The sequence below is a fragment of the Anomaloglossus baeobatrachus genome, chromosome 1 (assembly GCF_048569485.1).
Source record: "Anomaloglossus baeobatrachus isolate aAnoBae1 chromosome 1, aAnoBae1.hap1, whole genome shotgun sequence".
Taxonomy (NCBI): domain Eukaryota; kingdom Metazoa; phylum Chordata; class Amphibia; order Anura; family Aromobatidae; genus Anomaloglossus; species Anomaloglossus baeobatrachus.
Window position 1 is genome coordinate 282,945,925 of NC_134353.1, and position 19,555 is coordinate 282,965,479.

Consider the following 19,555-nt stretch of genomic DNA (forward strand, 5'->3'; position numbering starts at 1 on the left):
CATAGGGCATCACTAATTGCATTTTTGCACAGCACTAGTCACTTTTGTGGATCGGATATATGTGCAATACTATTATGCTGCTAATCTCTGTCTGTTTGTTGCATACATCTTTTTATGTTTGAGTGAGTGTATTAATAAAATTTATATGGATCATATGTAGGACTTTGTTGCTCCTTTTTTGAAAAAATGAGTTCATATGTTTTTTCAAGTGTTGATATAAAAATATGCGTAATGTACATAGCATTTTTACTGGGATTTTCAGTGCAAGAAAAAGAGTGCAGTGTGAATATACTCTTATTTGTAAGACCTTAGCGAGTGTGTGACCTATTATAAATCAGCCCTGGGAAGAGAGGGTCCCGTGTCAGGAACAATCAGCAAGTATGGGACACGTATTGTCCCGAGGCAGATGTATTGCCGGAGTGCGGCCAGTAGAGGGCAGCAGGGAGGGCGCACGGAAACCTTGTGTTCTCACCTGGAGGTCCCTTGTCCTGACTAACAGCAGCATTAGTGAAGGTACAAAGAGAAGAGTGGAGGAGGAGGAGGAGGGGGCTCGGGGACAGCTGTCTCATTTCCAGCAGCCTGCTCCTGCCTGTCTCTTAGCCTTATGGAGATAAATGAAGCCCATCCACTAGGTCTCCCTGACACTGTGCACTGAGGGGCTCATTCATTAGGTGCCAGTCCCAGGATTGTCCCAGCACAGCACCACCGGGCACCTCCTTTATAAAGACAGTTGCTTGGAGTTAGTTGTGCTCCCTGTCTGCACCGTATCCTCCTCCCACCTCCTCCTCCTCTTCAGGGATCAGCCACACACTATGGAGGACAGCTGCAGCCCGCAACCTCAGGATCATGAGGGCGTAGAGTCCTGGCTGGACGATCACTGGGACTTCACTCATTCCTACTTTGTTAGGAAAGCTACCAGGTAAGGAGGAGCAGGGGGCATCCATTGGGTGGCACTAAAGTAGAGGCACATGGGCATGGATCATCCACAGGGGGCAACATTCACACTGCACATTGTACAGCATCACTCGTGTGTACCAGAACAGAGGTGATGAGGGGCGCCGCGCACTGGATGTAGGATTGGGATGGCAGACGGGCACACAAACTTTCCCTGAATCCACAGGTGAGATGGGGAATACGGAACATGTGGCAGTCACATCCTGAACACGTGCGTGAGGAATGATGAATGATGCCTGGCAGATATGGCAGCGCATTGGGTTGTGGAGTCATGTCAGGGAAATGGGCGACATGTGAGCGTGGTGGACAGTGGGGGACGTTAGGGCAATGGGGGACATGCAAGTTTAGTGGACACTGGGTGATGTCAGGGCAATGGGAGACATATGAATGCAGTGGACAGTGGGGGACATGTGAGGGTAGTGGACAGTGGGGAACGTCAGGGCAATGGGAGACATGAATGTAGTGGACAGTGGGGGACATGTGAGTGTAGTGGACAGTAGGGGACATGTGAGTGTAGTGGACAGGGGGGACATGTGAGTGTAGTGGACAGTGGGTACATGTGAGTGTAGTGGACAGTGGGGACATGTGAGTGTAGTGGACAGGGGGGACATGTGAGTGTAGTGGACAGTAGGGGACATGTGAGTGTAGTGGACAGTGGGGGACATGTGAGTGTAGTGGACAGTAGGGGACATGTGAGTGTAGTGGACAGTAGGGGACATGTGAGTGTAGTGGACAGTAGGGGACATGTGAGTGTAGTGGACAGTGGGGACATGTGAGTGTAGTGGACAGTAGGGGACATGTGAGTGTAGTGGACAGTAGGGGACATGTGAGTGTAGTGGACAGTAGGGGACATGTGAGTGTAGTGGACAGTAGGGGACATGTGAGTGTAGTGGACAGTAGGGGACATGTGAGTGTAGTGGACAGGGGGGACATGTGAGTGTAGTGGACAGGGGGGACATGTGAGTGTAGTGGACAGGGGGGACATGTGAGTGTAGTGGACAGTGGGTACATGTGAGTGTAGTGGACAGTGGGGACATGTGAGTGTAGTGGACAGGGGGACATGTGAGTGTAGTGGACAGTAGGGGACATGTGAGTGTAGTGGACAGTGGGGGACATGTGAGTGTAGTGGACAGTAGGGGACATGTGAGTGTAGTGGACAGTAGGGGACATGTGAGTGTAGTGGACAGTAGGGGACATGTGAGTGTAGTGGACAGTGGGGACATGTGAGTGTAGTGGACAGTAGGGGACATGTGAGTGTAGTGGACAGTAGGGGACATGTGAGTGTAGTGGACAGTAGGGGACATGTGAGTGTAGTGGACAGTAGGGGACATGTGAGTGTAGTGGACAGTAGGGGACATGTGAGTGTAGTGGACAGGGGGGACATGTGAGTGTAGTGGACAGGGGGGACATGTGAGTGTAGTGGACAGGGGGGACATGTGAGTGTAGTGGACAGGGGGGACATGTGAGTGTAGTGGACAGTGGGGGACATGTGAGTGTAGTGGACCTTGGGGGACATTGAGTGCAGTGGACAGTGGGTGACATGTGAGTGTAGTGGACAGTGGGGACATGTGAGTGTAGTGGACAGTAGGGGACATGTGAGTGTAGTGGACAGTAGGGGACATGTGAGTGTAGTGGACCTTGGGGGACATTGAGTGCAGTGGACAGTGGGTGACATGTGAGTGTAGTGGACAGTGGGGACATGTGAGTGTAGTGGACAGTAGGGGACATGTGAGTGTAGTGGACAGTAGGGGACATGTGAGTGTAGTGGACAGTAGGGGACATGTGAGTGTAGTGGACAGTAGGGGACATGTGAGTGTAGTGGACAGTAGGGGACATGTGAGTGTAGTGGACAGGGGGGACATGTGAGTGTAGTGGACAGGGGGGACATGTGAGTGTAGTGGACAGTGGGGGACATGTGAGTGTAGTGGACCTTGGGGGACATTGAGTGCAGTGGACAGTGGGTGACAGACATGCCAGTGCAGTCACTTCCATCTGTTGGGCTAGATGCCTTTAGGAAGTTGAGGAAAGCTTCAGCTGATAAGAGAATTGTTCCTATAAGAGATGACAATTGCTAGTCTCACCAAGTATACACCATCATAATAGAAAAAGGGGGAGGAAGGGGTAAGAGAGTGCAGGAAAACCGTGATTTCACGTCAGAAATAACGTTTATTGATTTATCTATAGAATATTTTTTTATACAATGTGATACAATACACTTTTATTGATCCCGAAAGGTTGATTGAACTATTTATAAAATCCCCTCCTTTCCTGGGGTCTACATGGGTATGTTGGCTACATGTCTATGACTGATATAACGCTTGTATAACATCTATTCATAAGCTGTTATATTACTTTTATAAAGAGCATGGAGGGTACCAATACATGGACGGGCGTATTTGTGCTTTATTATTAGCACTTTATTAGGAAAAGTACACACATCCGTGTGAAATGACCGTGTGCTGCCCAATGTTGGGTAAAATGGATCTATTCAGTCAGCCGTGAAAATAACAGATCTGAGAACAAGATCCATGAAACTTTGAGCAAGTCCTGCTCTTATTTGGAGGATTACAATAAGATATACTTAATGTGTGTGCGTGTGTGTGTGTGTGCGTGTGTGTGTGTCTGTGTGTGTGTTTCTGTGTCTATCTGTGTGTGTGTGTGCGTGTGTGTGTGTGTGTCTGTGTGTGTCTGTGTGTGTGCGTCTGTATGTGTATCTGTGTGTCTGTCTGTTTGTCTGTGTTTGCATCTGTGTGTGCATCTGTGTGTATTTGTGTGTCTGAATGTGTGTGTCTGTGTGTGTGTGCGTCTGTATGTGCATCTGTGTGTATGTGTGTCTGTGTCTGTCTGTTTGTCTGTGTGTTTGCATCTGTGTGTGCATCTGTGTGTATTTGTGTGTCTGCATGTGTGTGTCTGTGTGTGTCTGTGTGTGTGTGTCTATGTGTGTGTCCGTGTCTGTCTGTGTGTGTCTGTGTGTTTGCATCTGTGTGTGCATCTGTGTGTATTTGTGTGTCTGCATGTGTGTGTCTGTGTGTGTCTGTGTGTGTGTCTGTGTGTTCGTCTGTCTGTGCGTCTGTGTGTATGTGTGTGTCTGTGTATGTATGTGTGTGTGTGTCTGCGTGTGTGTGTCTGCATGTGTGTGTCTGTGTGTGTGTGCGTCTGTATGTGCATCTGTGTGTATGTGTGTCTGTGTCTGTCTGTTTGTCTGTGTGTTTGCATCTGTTTGTGTGTCTGCATGTGTGTGTCTGTGTGTGTGTGTCTGTGTGTGTGTCCGTGTCTGTCTGTCTGTCTGTGTGTGTGTCTGTGTGTTTGCATTTGTGAGTGATCTGTGTGTATTTGTGTGTCTGCATGTGTGTGTCTGTGTGTTTGTCTGTGTGTGTGTGTCTGTGTGTGTGTGTGTCTGTGTGTGTGTGTGTGTGTCTGCGTGTGTGTGTATGTGTGTGTGTGTGTGTGTGCGTGCGTGTGTGTGTGTGTGTGAGTGTGTTTGTTGTCCGATAAAAAAATCCTGAATGTGTGACTGCAGCTTTATCCAAGTTGTCCTGATTACTCTTTTTCAATGTTGTTATATGATATGTGGCAAGTATAGCTTATAATCTGTGGTATGTTTCTTCATAAACATTGCAGTGCCCAGCTTCAGTTATCCTTCCTGCGGCTCATAGCAGAGCCTGTTGTGTAGAGCACAGCAGAGGACTTTGTAACAATGTTATCTGAAAGCCCCACGTGTGTTAGGGGAACGCTGTGCGAGTAGTATAGCTGGCTCACAATCATTAACAGTACCGGCTGCAGACATGATGAGTGCCAAGTTCTCTTACACACCGAGCCATCCATTCTGCTGTGCTCGTAGATAGCCCAGTGTAATAAATATTGTTGGACAATTTCTATTACTCAGCCTCTGTCTGTCCCTCCCTCAGTAGAACGTTTCCTAATCTAGCAGCCAGGATTATGTACCAAAGTGCGTTTCACACTCTGCTACTTCAGGGGGGCGGAAGCTCCGCATTCTCACACCTGTTATTGGAGTCATGTGATTGACGGCTTCATCAGCCAATTACATCGATTCAGCCTTCTAGCCTCTATTTACAGTTTTAGCTACATAATTTGTAATCAATTGTTCAGAATTTTTTTTGGGCCATTCAAAGCATTTAGAACTTATTGAAACATTTTACGATTAGGAGAGAGAGTAATTATCATATGGATTCATTTTCAGCAGTGAATTATCAGGGATCAGTTGTTATCACTTTTATTACTGGCTGCTGGGTAATAAATGGACTTGCAAAATAAATAATAATAACACAACTCAGACTTTTGGACTTGATTCTCTTATTGAGGCATGAAAATGCGGTATGGACTAATCCCTGTGATAAATATTATACAGCGTGCACTGTAGTAAGAAAATATAACTTATATGAACAGAAGATGTGACCAGTCTCATTCAATATCGCATACATCCAGCTCTGTGAAGGGGTTATTCCATTTTCTGCCATCCTAAGTTACCACCACTTTATCACTAGACATCACCAAAAATAAAAGATTTGATCAGCCCCATTAGTACAACTGAGTCCATGTTAGGCCTCTTTTACACGTCCGTGAAAATCACGTACGTTTTTCACGGACGTGTCAAAGGTGCGTATTGCCCTCGGTGTGCCGTGTGTATGGCACACGTGTGTTCTCCGTGTGTTATCCATGATAACACACGGAGAACGGGAACTTTCTCCTCGCCTGTCCCTGGCGTCGCTGTCCGTGGTGCTGATCTTCGGTCTCCGCTCCTGCCGACTCCCCACTGCTGCTGCTGCTGCTTCCGGCCGCAGTGAAGTGAATATTCAATGAGCATAATGAGCGGCGGTCGGCAGCAAGTGACAGCAACGGCAGAGACTGCAGGGCTGGGGAAGGTGAGTAATGTTTTGTTTTTTTTCTCACAGACACATGTCTTTTCTCCGGTGGGTGTCACATGGAACACATCCGTGTGGTCCGTTTGTGTTACGTGTGACCCGTTTGAGTTCCGTGTGACACCCATGATGCCAGAGAAAACAGACATGTCTACGTGTGGAGCACATGGGCACACATATGTTCCACACGTACACACGGTCCATGGCAGAATACGCACGTGAACGCAGACCCATTGATTTTAATGGGTCTACGTGTGCACGTGTCTCCGGTACGTGAGAAAACTGACCATACACGTACCAGAGACATGGACGTGTGAAAGAGGCCTTAAAAATCCATTTGCTTTCTGTCAGTAGAGGGCATTTATCAAAGTCGTATATGCAGACAAAGAGGACATATGGCCCAGCCTTTTAGAGTCATCAGACCAGAATTATGTATTAATTAAAGTTCTCTGCTACCTGAGATTGTTCAGATATTGTTTTAAGTTCTTTAGCATTCTGCCATAATTCATGCACATTCAGATACCATGTTCTCAGCATGTTTTTCCAACATATGACAGGCCACAGGTCTATTCGAGTAAATATACTACTTGTTTTCTGTAGTTTGTAATATGAGATATGCTTTATGAAATATGTTTTCTCTGAGTTGTATGCAAATATTCTTTCCAAGTACCAAACAGGCTGCACAGAGACCACATGAAAAAAATCTGCACATTGTTTTTTCTCTTCCATTAATTCATCACTGCACTGTTAATACATTATGGGGTAAATCCTTATAACAGGAGCCTTGAAGACGAAACAGTTCTCCCATCTCCTCTAAAAATAATTTCCCAAAGACAGGCATGCTGTGAGCACCCATTACTGTTCCCTTCTTTTTTTAAGGAATAATAGGGTATCAAAGATTTAATAATTCCTTGTCTTGAGGAATTTGAGTGTCTCAATTACAACATGGGATTATAATTCTAGCTATATTTTCTAGTTATGAACTGTTCACAACTGTTCTCATTATTAATACCTGAATACAAGTTTTTCAAGTCACAATTGACGTGAATCTCATCCTGGCTCAAACTTACACCCTTCAGTTCCTTCAAGATTTATGGGAGCTCTCACATAAGAATGAAGATCATGCACATGATGTTGTATATTGTGGTCTATCCAGTCACCACATCCCTCGGTCAGAAGCCCATTGTCGGACAAAATTGTTCATTGGTTGTGTAATATTTTTGTGCACTTTGGGCAGCATGTGAAACGGGACAATTTTAGGGTGCCTGACTAAGAGAAAATCTTTCACACCCTTTGTAAAACACTACTACAGCGTTTTTTTTTCAGTACTATAGAGCACTTTAAATGTAAGCCCAACATCCCCTGTCTTATACTCAGCTTTCGCATTTTCATACTTTACCTATGCTGCTCGGGTCCAGCGGCTCTATATTGTGATATTGTGCATGTAGCTTCTAAATGGCAGTCAGAAGCTTCATCGCAGGCTCTCAATGCAAATCTATAAGAGCCAAAATAAGGCTCCAATAGAGTTGTATTGAGTTGTGACCTCCGGCTCGCTCCATGAAACAGTGGAGCTGGCGGCTAGACCTTTTCAGCATAGACCCACTGGAGCGCCACTGGAAAAGGATGAAGGCAGCAGAAGATGAGCAAAAGACAGGGGGCAGGGGACTTAGATTTAAAGCACCCCTCCAGCAGGGAAATAATAAAAAAAGGCAGTAGTGGCGCTATAATGACTCCCTCATTCCACCCATATTCAATGAGTTCATCATACTCTTGTTGCTGTTTTTGAAATTGTGGGATGAGATCCCCAAAAGGGCTTTTATTAAATTGTTGTGTAGCCGTTTTGAAGGCAGAGGTCCTGTGCTCCCTTTATCACATTTTTTTAAAAACTATTCAGATAATTGAACTTTTTATTCTAGAAGTTGTCTCTCATCTACAGAAATGTTACCTTTTGGTCTCTGTTCTGGTAACTCCAGAATATCTTTTGTCATCCATTCCACAATCATTGTATTGGCCTATATTTAATGGTGGAACATTCCTAGATTTCGGTCTCAATTTAACCAGATATACAAGACTTCTTGATCTCATATGATTCTTGGGATTTTGTTGTCATGTATATCTTTTTGGTGTGATGCTTTCATTCTTTAGTCAAAAGCTATTCCAGGGCCTCTTGTTCTTCATTTTGTTTTATTTCACACAATTCTATGACATTTTGTTGTATTTTGGACAAAACATCTATTTATATACCGGTTGCTAAACCAAGAAGATAACTTCTTTTATCACCTCAATTTTTTTCAGTCTTGCACGTAAACAGAAAGTGAAAACTCGCTTTAAAACATATGTCTGTGCTCCTGTAAGCCATATCATTTGCATAGTGTAGCTATTTTCATATAACTCATATGTGACTCTTGTTGTCTTTGACTCTTCTTGCTCTACCTTGACCACTTCACTTCCATCTCTGGAGGTTTTATCAAAAAGTAGGTTCTTGGGCTGTTGCTTGAATTTGTCTATTTTCTTAGGCCTCTTTCACACATCAGTTTTTTACCATCCGTTGTTTTGTGAAAGAACCGATCCAGCGCTGGATCCGTTTTTTTTCTCATTGACTTGTATTAGCAATAGATTCGCATTTCATCCGTCGTGCGACGGATACGTCGAAAAATGTTTGTCCGGCCAACGGAGCTGACGTGCACATGAACGTTTTTTCTTTGCGTCGAAAAAATGGACAGCAACAGATTTGTCGGCATCCATCGTTTGTTATAATGGAAGCCTATGGGCGCATGATGGATTCCGGCTACGGATCCGTCTTTTTGTAACCGAGCATGCTCAGATGTGTAAATTCCATTGTTTGCAATGGAAAAAAGTGGTATGAGGGATCTGTTTTTAAACTGAATCCATCGCATCAGTTGTACCACAATCGGCGATGGATCCGTCGCATTAGTCACAAAACAAATTGTGACTCATCGAAAAAAAACTGATGTGTGAAAGAGGCCTAATTAATTGGTGATTTTTTTTTTTACCTCAGTATTTATAGCCTAAACCAGGAGTAGGTGATAAATACAGAAGTGGTGCATGGGTTTCTATTATACTTTTCCTCTGATTGTGCCACTCCTGGTTTTGACAACAAATACTTACATAAAAAACTCTCCAAATTGTCAACGTGCCCGTGGCCTTATTGGCACTCAGATTTTTGGCACTGTAATTTATAGATCTTTATCAATCTCTGATTCTGGATCAGTAATTTCCACATCACTTATGTCAGATTTTTCCTATGCACTTTTTGTCTGGTGGGTGTATTACTCCCACTTTAATTTTATTCTCTACTTTATGTAATTTTTCTTCAAAGCTGGGACTATCTCTGTGTTTTTCAGTCTTTTTAAATTGTTTTAAAGAGGTTGTTCACTACTTAGGATAGGCCATCAATGTCTGATCTGTCGATCAGCTCTTCTCAGTTCCAGTGGCGGCAGCTGACAGATGGAAATGCTCAGTTCCGGAGTTTCCCCGTCAACTGATAGCGGCCACGGCTGGGTACTGTACATCCGCCTCCTATTGATATGAATAGGAGGCAGATGTGCAGTATCGGCCGCTATCAGTTGACAGGACAGCTCCAGAACTGAGCATATCCGGCTGCCTGCAGCAGCCACCACCAGGACAAAGAACAGCTGATCGGCAGGGGTGCCGGGTGTCAGACATTGGCCGATCAGACACTGACGTCCTATCCTAAGGATAGGCCATCAATATTAAGGGAACCTGTCAGGTCCAATATGCACCCAGAGCAGTTCTGAGTGCATATTGCTAATCCCTGCCTAACCGTCCCTGTATACAATAGCATAGATAAAGAGATCTTTAGAAAAAATATTTCTAAAGATCTTTTATCGTATGCTAATGAGCGTGGGGACTAGTCCCAAGGACGTTACTTCCCTTGCTAGTCGGCCCCATTAGCATGTTAGTACATCTTTGTGGGCCTCTGTGGGTGTGCTAACATGTTAATGAATTCGGTCATGCACACTACTTCAGTTTGAAGCCATGACGCGTACACCCGGCTTCATAGTGCGCATGACCGAAACTCAGGGTTCATGTGCACCGAGCCGAAATCCAACGTAGGACAAATAGGTGATTGAGATCAACCTCTGATGCTGCATATTCATTATCATGTTAGAACACCCACAGGGTTTGCAAAGATCTCTTTATCTAAGCTAGCGTATGCAGGGATTGTTAGGCGGGGATTAGAGATAGGCACCCCAAACTGCTCGTGGTTCTGGGTGTATATTGGACGTGACAGGTTCCCTTTAGTGAACAAACTCTTTTCCTAAGTATAGGCCATCAATGTTAAAGTAGTGGACAACCTCTTCAAATCTTATTCTGTAAGACTAGAAGAAAGTGTGCAAATACAGTTGGGATCACCAAATACTGCAAAAATATCATATTTTTCCCAAATTTGAGGAAGCCACATCCCTGAGTAAGCCAGTCTTTTGGTGGTGATGCACATGGGGTCTCTGCTCCACCATTCATCTGCCCTTACTCTCACATCCCATTCACACTATTTTGTTACTCTCTTTTGCAGTGCCTTGGGATCATCGGTTCATTTCCTTGTGTTGTGAGTATACCTCATAAGGGGGTATTATATATAAAATATAAGCCATTATATTTTGGACAATTTATTCAAATTGTATATACTTGCATACAATTCATTTATACTTACAGAGGCGGATATATCATTGGTGCAAGCTGTGTGGACGCACAGGTGTCCAAGGGGCACAGGGCCTCATTTCTACCCCCAAACCAGAAGGTTTCATTGAGTTATTGGACTGAAAAGGGCCCATATACTGTTCTTGCACAGGGGCCATTTTCTGTCTATGTCCGTCAGTGATATCTACGGTACCATTTATCTTTGGGCATTGGTATATTCAGGTGTGTTATTTATATGATAATTGTTCACTCATCTTTAACAATTGGCAGTCCTGCTGTTGTATTTCTCATTGTCATCGATGTGTGGATTTTCATATTTATTGGGCAATGGAGTAGAGGTGTTAGTCCTTACATGGACACACCGGGTGGATTGTTAAATTGCACTGTTAAATTTTAAGTATTTTATTTGTGTGCCACTGTCTGTCTATTTTTGTCAATAATACAGTGCCTAGCGAAAGTATTCAGCCCCCTTGATTTTTTTCAACCTTTTCCCACATTGCAGGCTTCAAACATAAAGTTAAAATTTTTAATCTTATGGTGAAGAATCAACAACAAGTGGGACACAATTGTGAAGTTGAACGAAATTTATTGCTTATTTTAAACTTTTAAAAAAATAAAAAACTGAAAATTGGGGCTTGCAATATTATTTGTCGCCTTTAAATTAATACATTGTAGCGCCACCTTTTGCTGCAATCACAGCTGCAAGTCGCTTGGGGTATGTTTCTATCAGTTTTGCACAACGAGAGACTGAAATTCTTGCCCATTCTTCCTTTGCTAACAGCTCGAGCTGAGTGAGGTTTGATGGAGAGTGTTTGTGAACAGCAGTTTTCAGCTCTTTCCACATTATTCTCGATGGGATTCGGGTCTGGACTTTGACTTGGCCATTCTAACACCTTGATACGTTTATTTGTGAACCATTCCATTGTAGATTTTGTTTTATGTTTTGGATCATTGTCTTGTTGAAAGACAAATCTCCGTCCCAGTCTCACGTGTTTTGCAGGCTCCAACAGGTTTTCTTCAAGAATGGTCCTGTATTTGGCTCCATCCATCTTTCCATCAATTTTAACCATCTTCCCTGTTACTGCTGAAGAAAAGCAGCCCCAAACCATGATGCTGCCACCACCATGTTTGACAGTGGGGATGGTTTGTCCAGGGTGATGAGCTGTGTTGCTTTTATGCCAGACATATCGTTTAGCATTGTGCCTAAAAAGTTCAATTTTGGTTTCATCTGACCAGAGCACCTTCTTCCACATGTTTGGTGTTTCTCCCAGGTGGCTTGTGGCAAACTTTAAAGGACACTTTTTACGGATATAATTGAGAAATGGCTTTCTTCTTGCCACACTTCTATAAAGGCCAGATTTGTGCAGTGTACGACTGATTGTTGTCCTCTGGAGAGACTCTCCCACCTCAGCTGTAGATCTCTGCAGTTCATCTAGAGTGATCATGGGCCTCTTGGCTGCATCTCTGATCAGTCTTCTCCTTGTTTGAGATAAAAATTTTGAGGAACGGCCGGGTCTTGGTAGATTTGCAGTGGTATGATACTCCTTCCATTTCAATATGATCATTTGCACAGTGCTTCCTGGTATGTTTAAAGTTTTGGAAAATCTTTTTGCAACCAAAGCCGGCTTTAAACGTCTACACAACAATATCACGGACCTGCCTGTTGTGTTCCTTGGTCTTCATGATGCTCTCTGCGCTTTAAACAGAACACTGAGACTATCATAGAGCAGGTGTATTTATACAGAGACTTGATTACACACAAGTGGCTTATATTTATCATCATCAGTCATTTAGGACAACATTGGATTATTCAGAGATCCTCAATGAACTTCTGGAGTGAGTTTGCTGCACTGAAATTAAAGGGGTCGAATAATATTGTACTCCCCACTTTTCAATTATTTATTTTTTAAAAAAGTTTAAAATAAGCAACAAATTTCGTTCAACTTCACAATTGTGTCCCACTTGTTGTTGATTCTTCACCATAAAATTTAATTTTTAATATTTATATTTGAAGTTTGATATGGGAGAAAAGGTTGAAAAAAATCAAGGCGGACGAATACTTTTGCAAGGCACTGTGTATATACAGTGTGTATATATATATATATATATATATATATATATATATATATATATATACAGTCATATGAAAACGTTTGGGCACCCCTATTAATGTTAACCTTTTTTCTTTATAACAATTTGGGTTTTTGCAATAGCTATTTCAGTTTCATATATCTAATAACTGATGGACTCAGTAATATTTCTGGATTGAAATGAGGTTTATTGTACTAACAGAAAATGTGCAATCTGCATTTAAACAAAATTTGACGGTGCAAAAGTATGGGCACCCTTATCAATTTCTTGATTTGAACACTCCAAACTACTTTTTACTGACTTACTAAAGCACTAAATTGGTTTTGTAACCTCATTGAGCTTTGAACTTCATAGGCAGGTGTATCCAATCATGAGAAAAGGTATTTAAGGTGGCCACTTGCAAGTTGTTCTCCTATTTAAATCTCCTATGAAGAGTGGCATCATGGGCTCCTCAAAACAACTCTCAAATGATCTGAAAACAAAGATTATTCAACATAGTTGTTCAGGGGAAGGATACAAAAAGTTGTCTCAGAGATTTAAACTGTCAGTTTCCACTGTGAGGAACATAGTAAGGAAATGGAAGAACACAGGTACAGTTCTTGTTAAGCCCACAAGTGGCAGGCCAAGAAAAATATCAGAAAGGCAGAGAAGAATGATGAGAACAGTCAAGGACAATCCACAGACCACCTCCAGAGACCTGCAGAATCATCTTGCTGCAGATGGTGTCAATGTGTATCGGTCAACAATACAGCGCACTTTGCACAAGGAGAAGCTGTATGGGAGAGTGATGCAAAAGAAGCCGTTTCTGCAAGCACACCACAAACAGAGTCGAATGAGGTATGCAAACGAACATTTGGACAAGCCAGTTACATTTTGGAAGAAGGTCCTGTGGACTGATGAAACAAAGATTGAGTTGTTTGGTCATACAAAAAGGCGTTATGCATGGAGGCAAAAAAACACGGCATTCCAAGAAAAGCACTTGCTACCCACAGTAATCTTTGGTGGAGGTTCCATCATGCTTTTGGCTGTGTGGCCAATGCTGACACCGGGAATCTTGTTAAAGTTGAGGGTCGCATGGATTCAACTCAGTATCAGCAGATTCTTGACAATAATGTGCAAGAATCAGTGACAAAGTTGAAGTTACGCAGGGGATGGATATTTCAGTAAGACAATGATCCTAAACACCGCTCCAAATCTACTCAGGCATTCATGCAGAGGAACAATTACAATGTTCTGGAATGGCCATCCCAGTCCCCAGACCTGAATATCATTGAACATCTGTGGGATGATTTGAAGTGGGCTGTCCATGCTCAGCGACCATCATTCTTAACTGAACTAGAATTGTTTTGTAAACAGTAATGGTCAAATATACCTTCATCCAGGATCCAGGAACTCATTAAAAGCTACAGGAAGCGACTAGAGGCTGTTATTTTTGCAAAAGGAGGATCTACAAAATATCAATGTCACTTTTATGTTGAGGTGCCCATACTTTTGCAGCGTCAAATTTTGTTTAAATGCGGATTGCACATTTTCTGTTAGTACAATAGACCTCATTTCAATCCAGAAATATTACTGAGTCCATCAGTTATTAGATATATGAAACTGAAATAGCTGTTGCAAAAACCCAAATTGTTATAAAGAAAAAAGGTTAACCCCTTAACGACCCATGACGTACTGGGTACGTCATGGATCGTGTGCCGGTAAGCCCCGCCCCCTGCCGCCGGCAGGCGGCCGTGATCCGCGCACATATCAGCTGTTATCAACAGCTGACATGTGTGCCTGCTAGCCGCGGGTGGAATCGCTTCCACCCGCGGCCATTAACCCCTTACATTTCGCTGCCAAAATCTGGCAGCGATATGTATATGGGCGCCGCCATGACAGTCACTTACCCCGCCCCCGCCGGAAGTCACGTGACATGATCACGTGACTTTTGGTGGTTGCCATGGTAGCACAGGGTCATGTGATGACGCCTGTAGCTAACATGACTCACTTCCTCTCAATGCCGGAATACAGCCGGCATTGAAAGTAAAGCAGCAAATCTGGAGATCTGCAGATAGTGCAGAGCGATCGGATTGCTGATCGCTATAGCCCCCTAGGGGGACTAGTAAAATAAAAAAAAAAAGTAAAAAAAAAATTAAAAAAAATAAAATAAACCTAAAAGTTCAAATCACCCCCCTTTCACCCCATTGAAAATTAAAGGGTTAAAAAAATACAAAATACACACATTTGGTATCGCCACGTTCAGAAATGCCCGATCTATCAAAATATAAAATCAATGAATCTGATCAGTAAATGGCGTAGCGGCAAAAAAATTCCAAACGCCAAAATTACGTTTTTTGGTCGCCGCAAATTTTGCGCAAAATGCAATAACAGGCGATCAAAACGTAGCATCCGCGCAAAAATGGTACCGTTAAAAACGTCAGGTCGAGACGCAAAAAATAAGCCATCACTGAGCCTCAGATCCTGAAAAATGAGAACGCTACGTGTTTTGGAAAATGGCGCAAAACGTGCACCACGTTTTTTGGACAAGCTTGTGAATTTTTTTTAACCCTTTAGATACAAGTAAACCTATATATGTTTGGTGTCTACAAACTCGCACTGACCTGAGGCATCACATAGATATCTCAGTTTTACCATATAGTGAACACAGTGAATAAAATATCCCAAAAACTATTGTACGAGCACACTTTTTTTGCAATTTTTCCGCACTTGGAATTTTTTTGCCGTTTTCCAGTACACTATATGGTAAAACTTATGGTTTCATTTAAAAGTACAACTCGTCCCGCAAAAAACAAGCCCTCATATGGCAAGATTGATGGAAAAATAAAAAAAGTTACGCCTCTCGGAAGAAGGGGAGCAAAAAACAAAAACGCAAAAACGGAAAGTGCCCGGGGGCTGAAGGGGTTAACATTAATAGGGGTGCCCAAACTTTTTCATATGACTATATATATATATACAAATCAGAATATTCTTATACCACAAATTATATTTGTATTCTAGTCTCTGAGCTGCCCCTGTAACTTTTCTTACACCAACACTTATATTTGTATACTAGCCTCTGAGCTGCCCCTGTAATTTGGTGTGCACTTTCTGGCACATCTCTATCTCCCTTCTGGCTCCAAATTCCCCCCTGCATATACCACCTTTACATGACATCCTTGCAGTATAGCTGGTCCTCATAGCACACTGATAATGCACTGATTATGGGCTGCCTCTCTGTGCAGGTATATTTGTATCATTCCACCTCCCTTTGATCAATGGAAAAGTGCAGCTAAGAACAATAGTACAAGTTACACTGTTCATGGGAGGGAGATGGGAGGTAGGCAGGGAGGATCGCAGGCTGCTCTATATTGTCTGCAATGTTCTGCAATCTGCAGACTATTGCTAGCTGTCTATAAGGACAGGCTGGTGGTCTTTCCTAGGAGACACTGTTAGTGAGCATGGGACAATGATCCTATTTGGGGTGGGTCTGTTTCTCCCTAGTACAGATTCCTGGGGTGCAGTCGTCACAGTGTGGAGGGGGTTGGGATGTCAGGGTGACCTGTGGAGCAGAAAGAGGTGGCACTGATGGCTAAGGCTGGTGAGACCAGGGCGTTCTGCCAAGAATCCTGCTTTTTCTGCGATTTGGACACTTTATACACAATCACTACAAAAACATAAATGACAAAAGGCAAATAAAAAAAAAGTAGTAGTCGGTGAAGAATACACTAACATCATTCAGTGCAGTCAAAATAATACATCAATATTGAAAATGCAGAGTAAATCCATACCATAAATACAAAGTATTCACAACTGCAATATAATGCAAAAAGGGCAGTGAATGCTGACACCTGATGGGACCATGTGCTAGTTACCATAACTGACTGCACTAGCCACATGCTAGGCATTCTGTCCGGATTCAGACGTTCCCTCTTATACGGTATATCCATATAACTGTAATGTTCATATGTTGGGTTTTTGCAATTTTATTTGTGTTTTTTTTATGATTTTTGTGCAAATTAAGGCTATGTCCGCACGTTGCTTTTTACCTGCTTTTTACCTGCTTTTTTGCTGCTTTTTCAACTGCAGCGTTTAATGCCAAAATGGTTGTGTTCTGCTTTTCAAGCAAAGTCTATGGGAATTTGGGTTTCTTGTCCGCACTATGCAGTTGAAACTGCAGCCTTTTTGGTGCAGAACTTTGGTCAAAAACTCAGCTTTGCAGTGCAAAACCCAAATGGCAAAAACAACTGACATGTGAATTGTTTTTGCCATTTGGGTTTTGCACTGCAAAGCTGAGTTTTTGACCAAAGTTCTGCACCAAAAAGGCTGCAGTTTGAACTGCATAGTGCGGACAAGAAACCCAAATTCCCATAGACTTTGCTTGAATAGAAGAACACATCCATTTTGGCATTAAACAGCGCAGAAGAAAAAGCAGCAAAAAAGCAGGTAAAAAGCAGGTAAAATGCAACGTGCGCACATACCCTAAAAGCTGCTTTTTCCAGTACCAGCAAAAGCTATGAGATTCAAAAAATCTCATGCACACAGACACACACTTGCTTTTTTTTCTTGACTGAAATGGAAAACTGTGGCGTTTTTGAAAGGCGCAGCATGTCAGTTCTTTCAGCGTTTTTGCAGCTTTGTCCACCATTGAAAACAATGAGAAAGCAGCTGTGTTTTTGGGGACCACATTGTCTGCCACACAATCTTTTTCCAGTATAAAGAAGTGATTCCGATGGAACAGTTATGGTATTTTCTTGATGTAGATCCATCTTTACCTAGTGTTATTTGTCCTGCCACGTGCTATATAGCTCCTCATGTTAGGTGCCACTCACATTGCTCCAGTTTCACAATATCATCTGTTGTTCTACCTGAATCCCTGAAAAATGGGATTTAGACAGAACCTGCGTTGGAACCATAGAGTACAATGAGACAAATGAAGATTAAATGGCTTTTTCTTCGGCAGTGTTAGACAGGCAGAAGAAACTATGTTCTTGTGCCTGGAAAAAAAATCTAATTTAAGTCCAATTAAAGGGGTTTTCCACTACTATGGATCTCTACTAGGGGTCGAAACGTTACTGCTGTTTCTGTTTTTATGATTTGATAATAAAGCAAGTTGATCACTATTGGATGCTGAAGACATCTTCTTTTACTTGGATTATTGTTACAAGCGACCGCTGCAGCCAGTCAGCAGTTGCTGTCGAAATAGCAAATTCTGATTGGATGCAGCACTCGCATGGCATAAAATGTCATGCAAGTTTCAGGACACCCAGTGCCGACATCATTGGAACAGCGCTGTTGCACAAGGTGAGTATAACATTTCTTAGTTTACTCAGGGGACTTGGTCATTTAAGAAGGGGCTGTCCGCTTAGTGGAAAAAACCCTTAAACTCCATTTATCTCAGTGCTTTCTATGGCAGCAAGTAGCACACCCAATCAAAGGGGCAAAATGCAAAGAGAATGGTGTTTTATCCATGTGTAATATGTAATATGGATGCCAAATACTGACCATGTGAATGTGGCCTAACACCATGACCAAACACAAATGCAAACAACTGATAGGAGCTGAGCTGCAGTTCTTGAAATGGCCACTACAAAGTGTAAGGAGCTGTGCTGATCCACTCCGAATGGAGGTTACATCCTGACACCCGATTGGTGGATGTGTCGGGTATCAGACCCCCACACATCTGATACTTATGACCTATCCAGGGATGTCATCAGTATACAATTAGTGGACAACCCCTTTAACAACATTGAAATAAAGTTATCTGTGTAACGTGTATACCACTCAGCATATCGTTTTTTTGGAGTGACAGAATACATATTGGGCACCCATGTAGACGCCAGGAAAAGAGGTGTTTTTTTAACTACATTACATAGAAATGATATTTTAGAAATAAATCAATAAAGGTTATTTTTAATGTGCAATCACAGCGTACATTTTCACTACACTTATGTATACCTTTCTTCCCCTTTTTTTAATAGGAAGCTTCAGCTGAGTGCTGTCCTCCCCTATAGACACTGATATCACTGCATTGTATAGCAGCTCGGGTGCGGTGTCTGTCATGAGGCGACGGGGAAAACTTGTACATGAAGCTTCAGCCAGCGCTGCTGCTTTTACAGCCTCTCCTGCCCATGAACCGGGGGCTCGGGCTAGGAAAATGGGCTCAGCTTTGGTTCCGCGTGGTACCTCCAGCGACAGCTCTGCGCGTGGGCTCTGCACCCTACAGTAAGTGCTCGGCGACTGTGACTACTGAGGGCTCAGGCAGGAAAACAAAGAGTGAGTACTATCTTGCACTCCTGAGGTGCCCTGCCTGCTCATCTCTTCTATATGCGCACCCTTTTTTCCTCACCACACACCATCTCCTATGGCGCACCTAGATATATACATGTAAGTTGAGGATTAGCCGTGTACTGGAGTTCATGAGTGAAATTCACTTACTTTCTCTATGGTGACACTGGAGTGTACATGATTGTGTCCTAATAAGGAGAGGAAAGAAGGAGCTGCGCCTTGTCTCCCGGTTCCTCACATCAAGAGAGCTTGGGAGGAACTATGCAGAACATTAACTCATTCATGCAAGTGGTTTCTGCAGCGTACAGTGAAGTATAGGCAAAGCCTGACATCTAGGTTAACATTGTCTCAGAAAATTGAAAGCTGCAGACATATATAGATTTAATAGTGTGACCATGTCCATTGAAAACTTTTCTCTGTCTGTACAATAGTGGAAACAGTAGTTTAGGAGAGATATTATCGAATTTCATCAGAAGAACTTAGTTCCCAAAATTATTAAAACACATGCAGAGCTGAAAGCTTACATGATAATCCCCAAAGTGGAAATTCTACCATAGTCACAGACTTAGGCCTCGTTTAGATGTCCGCGTTCTATCCAAGATTGTAATTTATTCATGAATAGATCACGTATGTTTATGGTGCTGTGTTTTTTGTTGAGCATCTAGTCCCCAAAAAATCAC

At 42.8% G+C, this 19,555-nt stretch overlaps 1 protein-coding gene across 5 annotated transcripts in view; it reads left to right on the plus strand.

Annotated features, from left to right (window-relative positions):
- Nucleotides 1-567: 567 nt before the first annotated feature.
- The window catches only part of PDE5A (phosphodiesterase 5A), a 394,028-nt gene continuing 375,040 nt past the window's right edge, over nucleotides 568-19,555 (plus strand). For 2 of the 5 annotated variants that reach the window (XM_075350615.1, XM_075350624.1), the window contains exon 1: nucleotides 568-919. In XM_075350615.1, the coding sequence (XP_075206730.1) occupies nucleotides 813-919 (107 nt within the window). In that variant the 5' untranslated portion in view covers nucleotides 568-812. Of the gene's footprint in view, nucleotides 920-1,035; nucleotides 1,121-18,647; nucleotides 18,813-19,555 lie in introns of those variants that run through there. The other 3 variants (XM_075350598.1, XM_075350605.1, XM_075350634.1) reach the window with 2 other exon arrangements.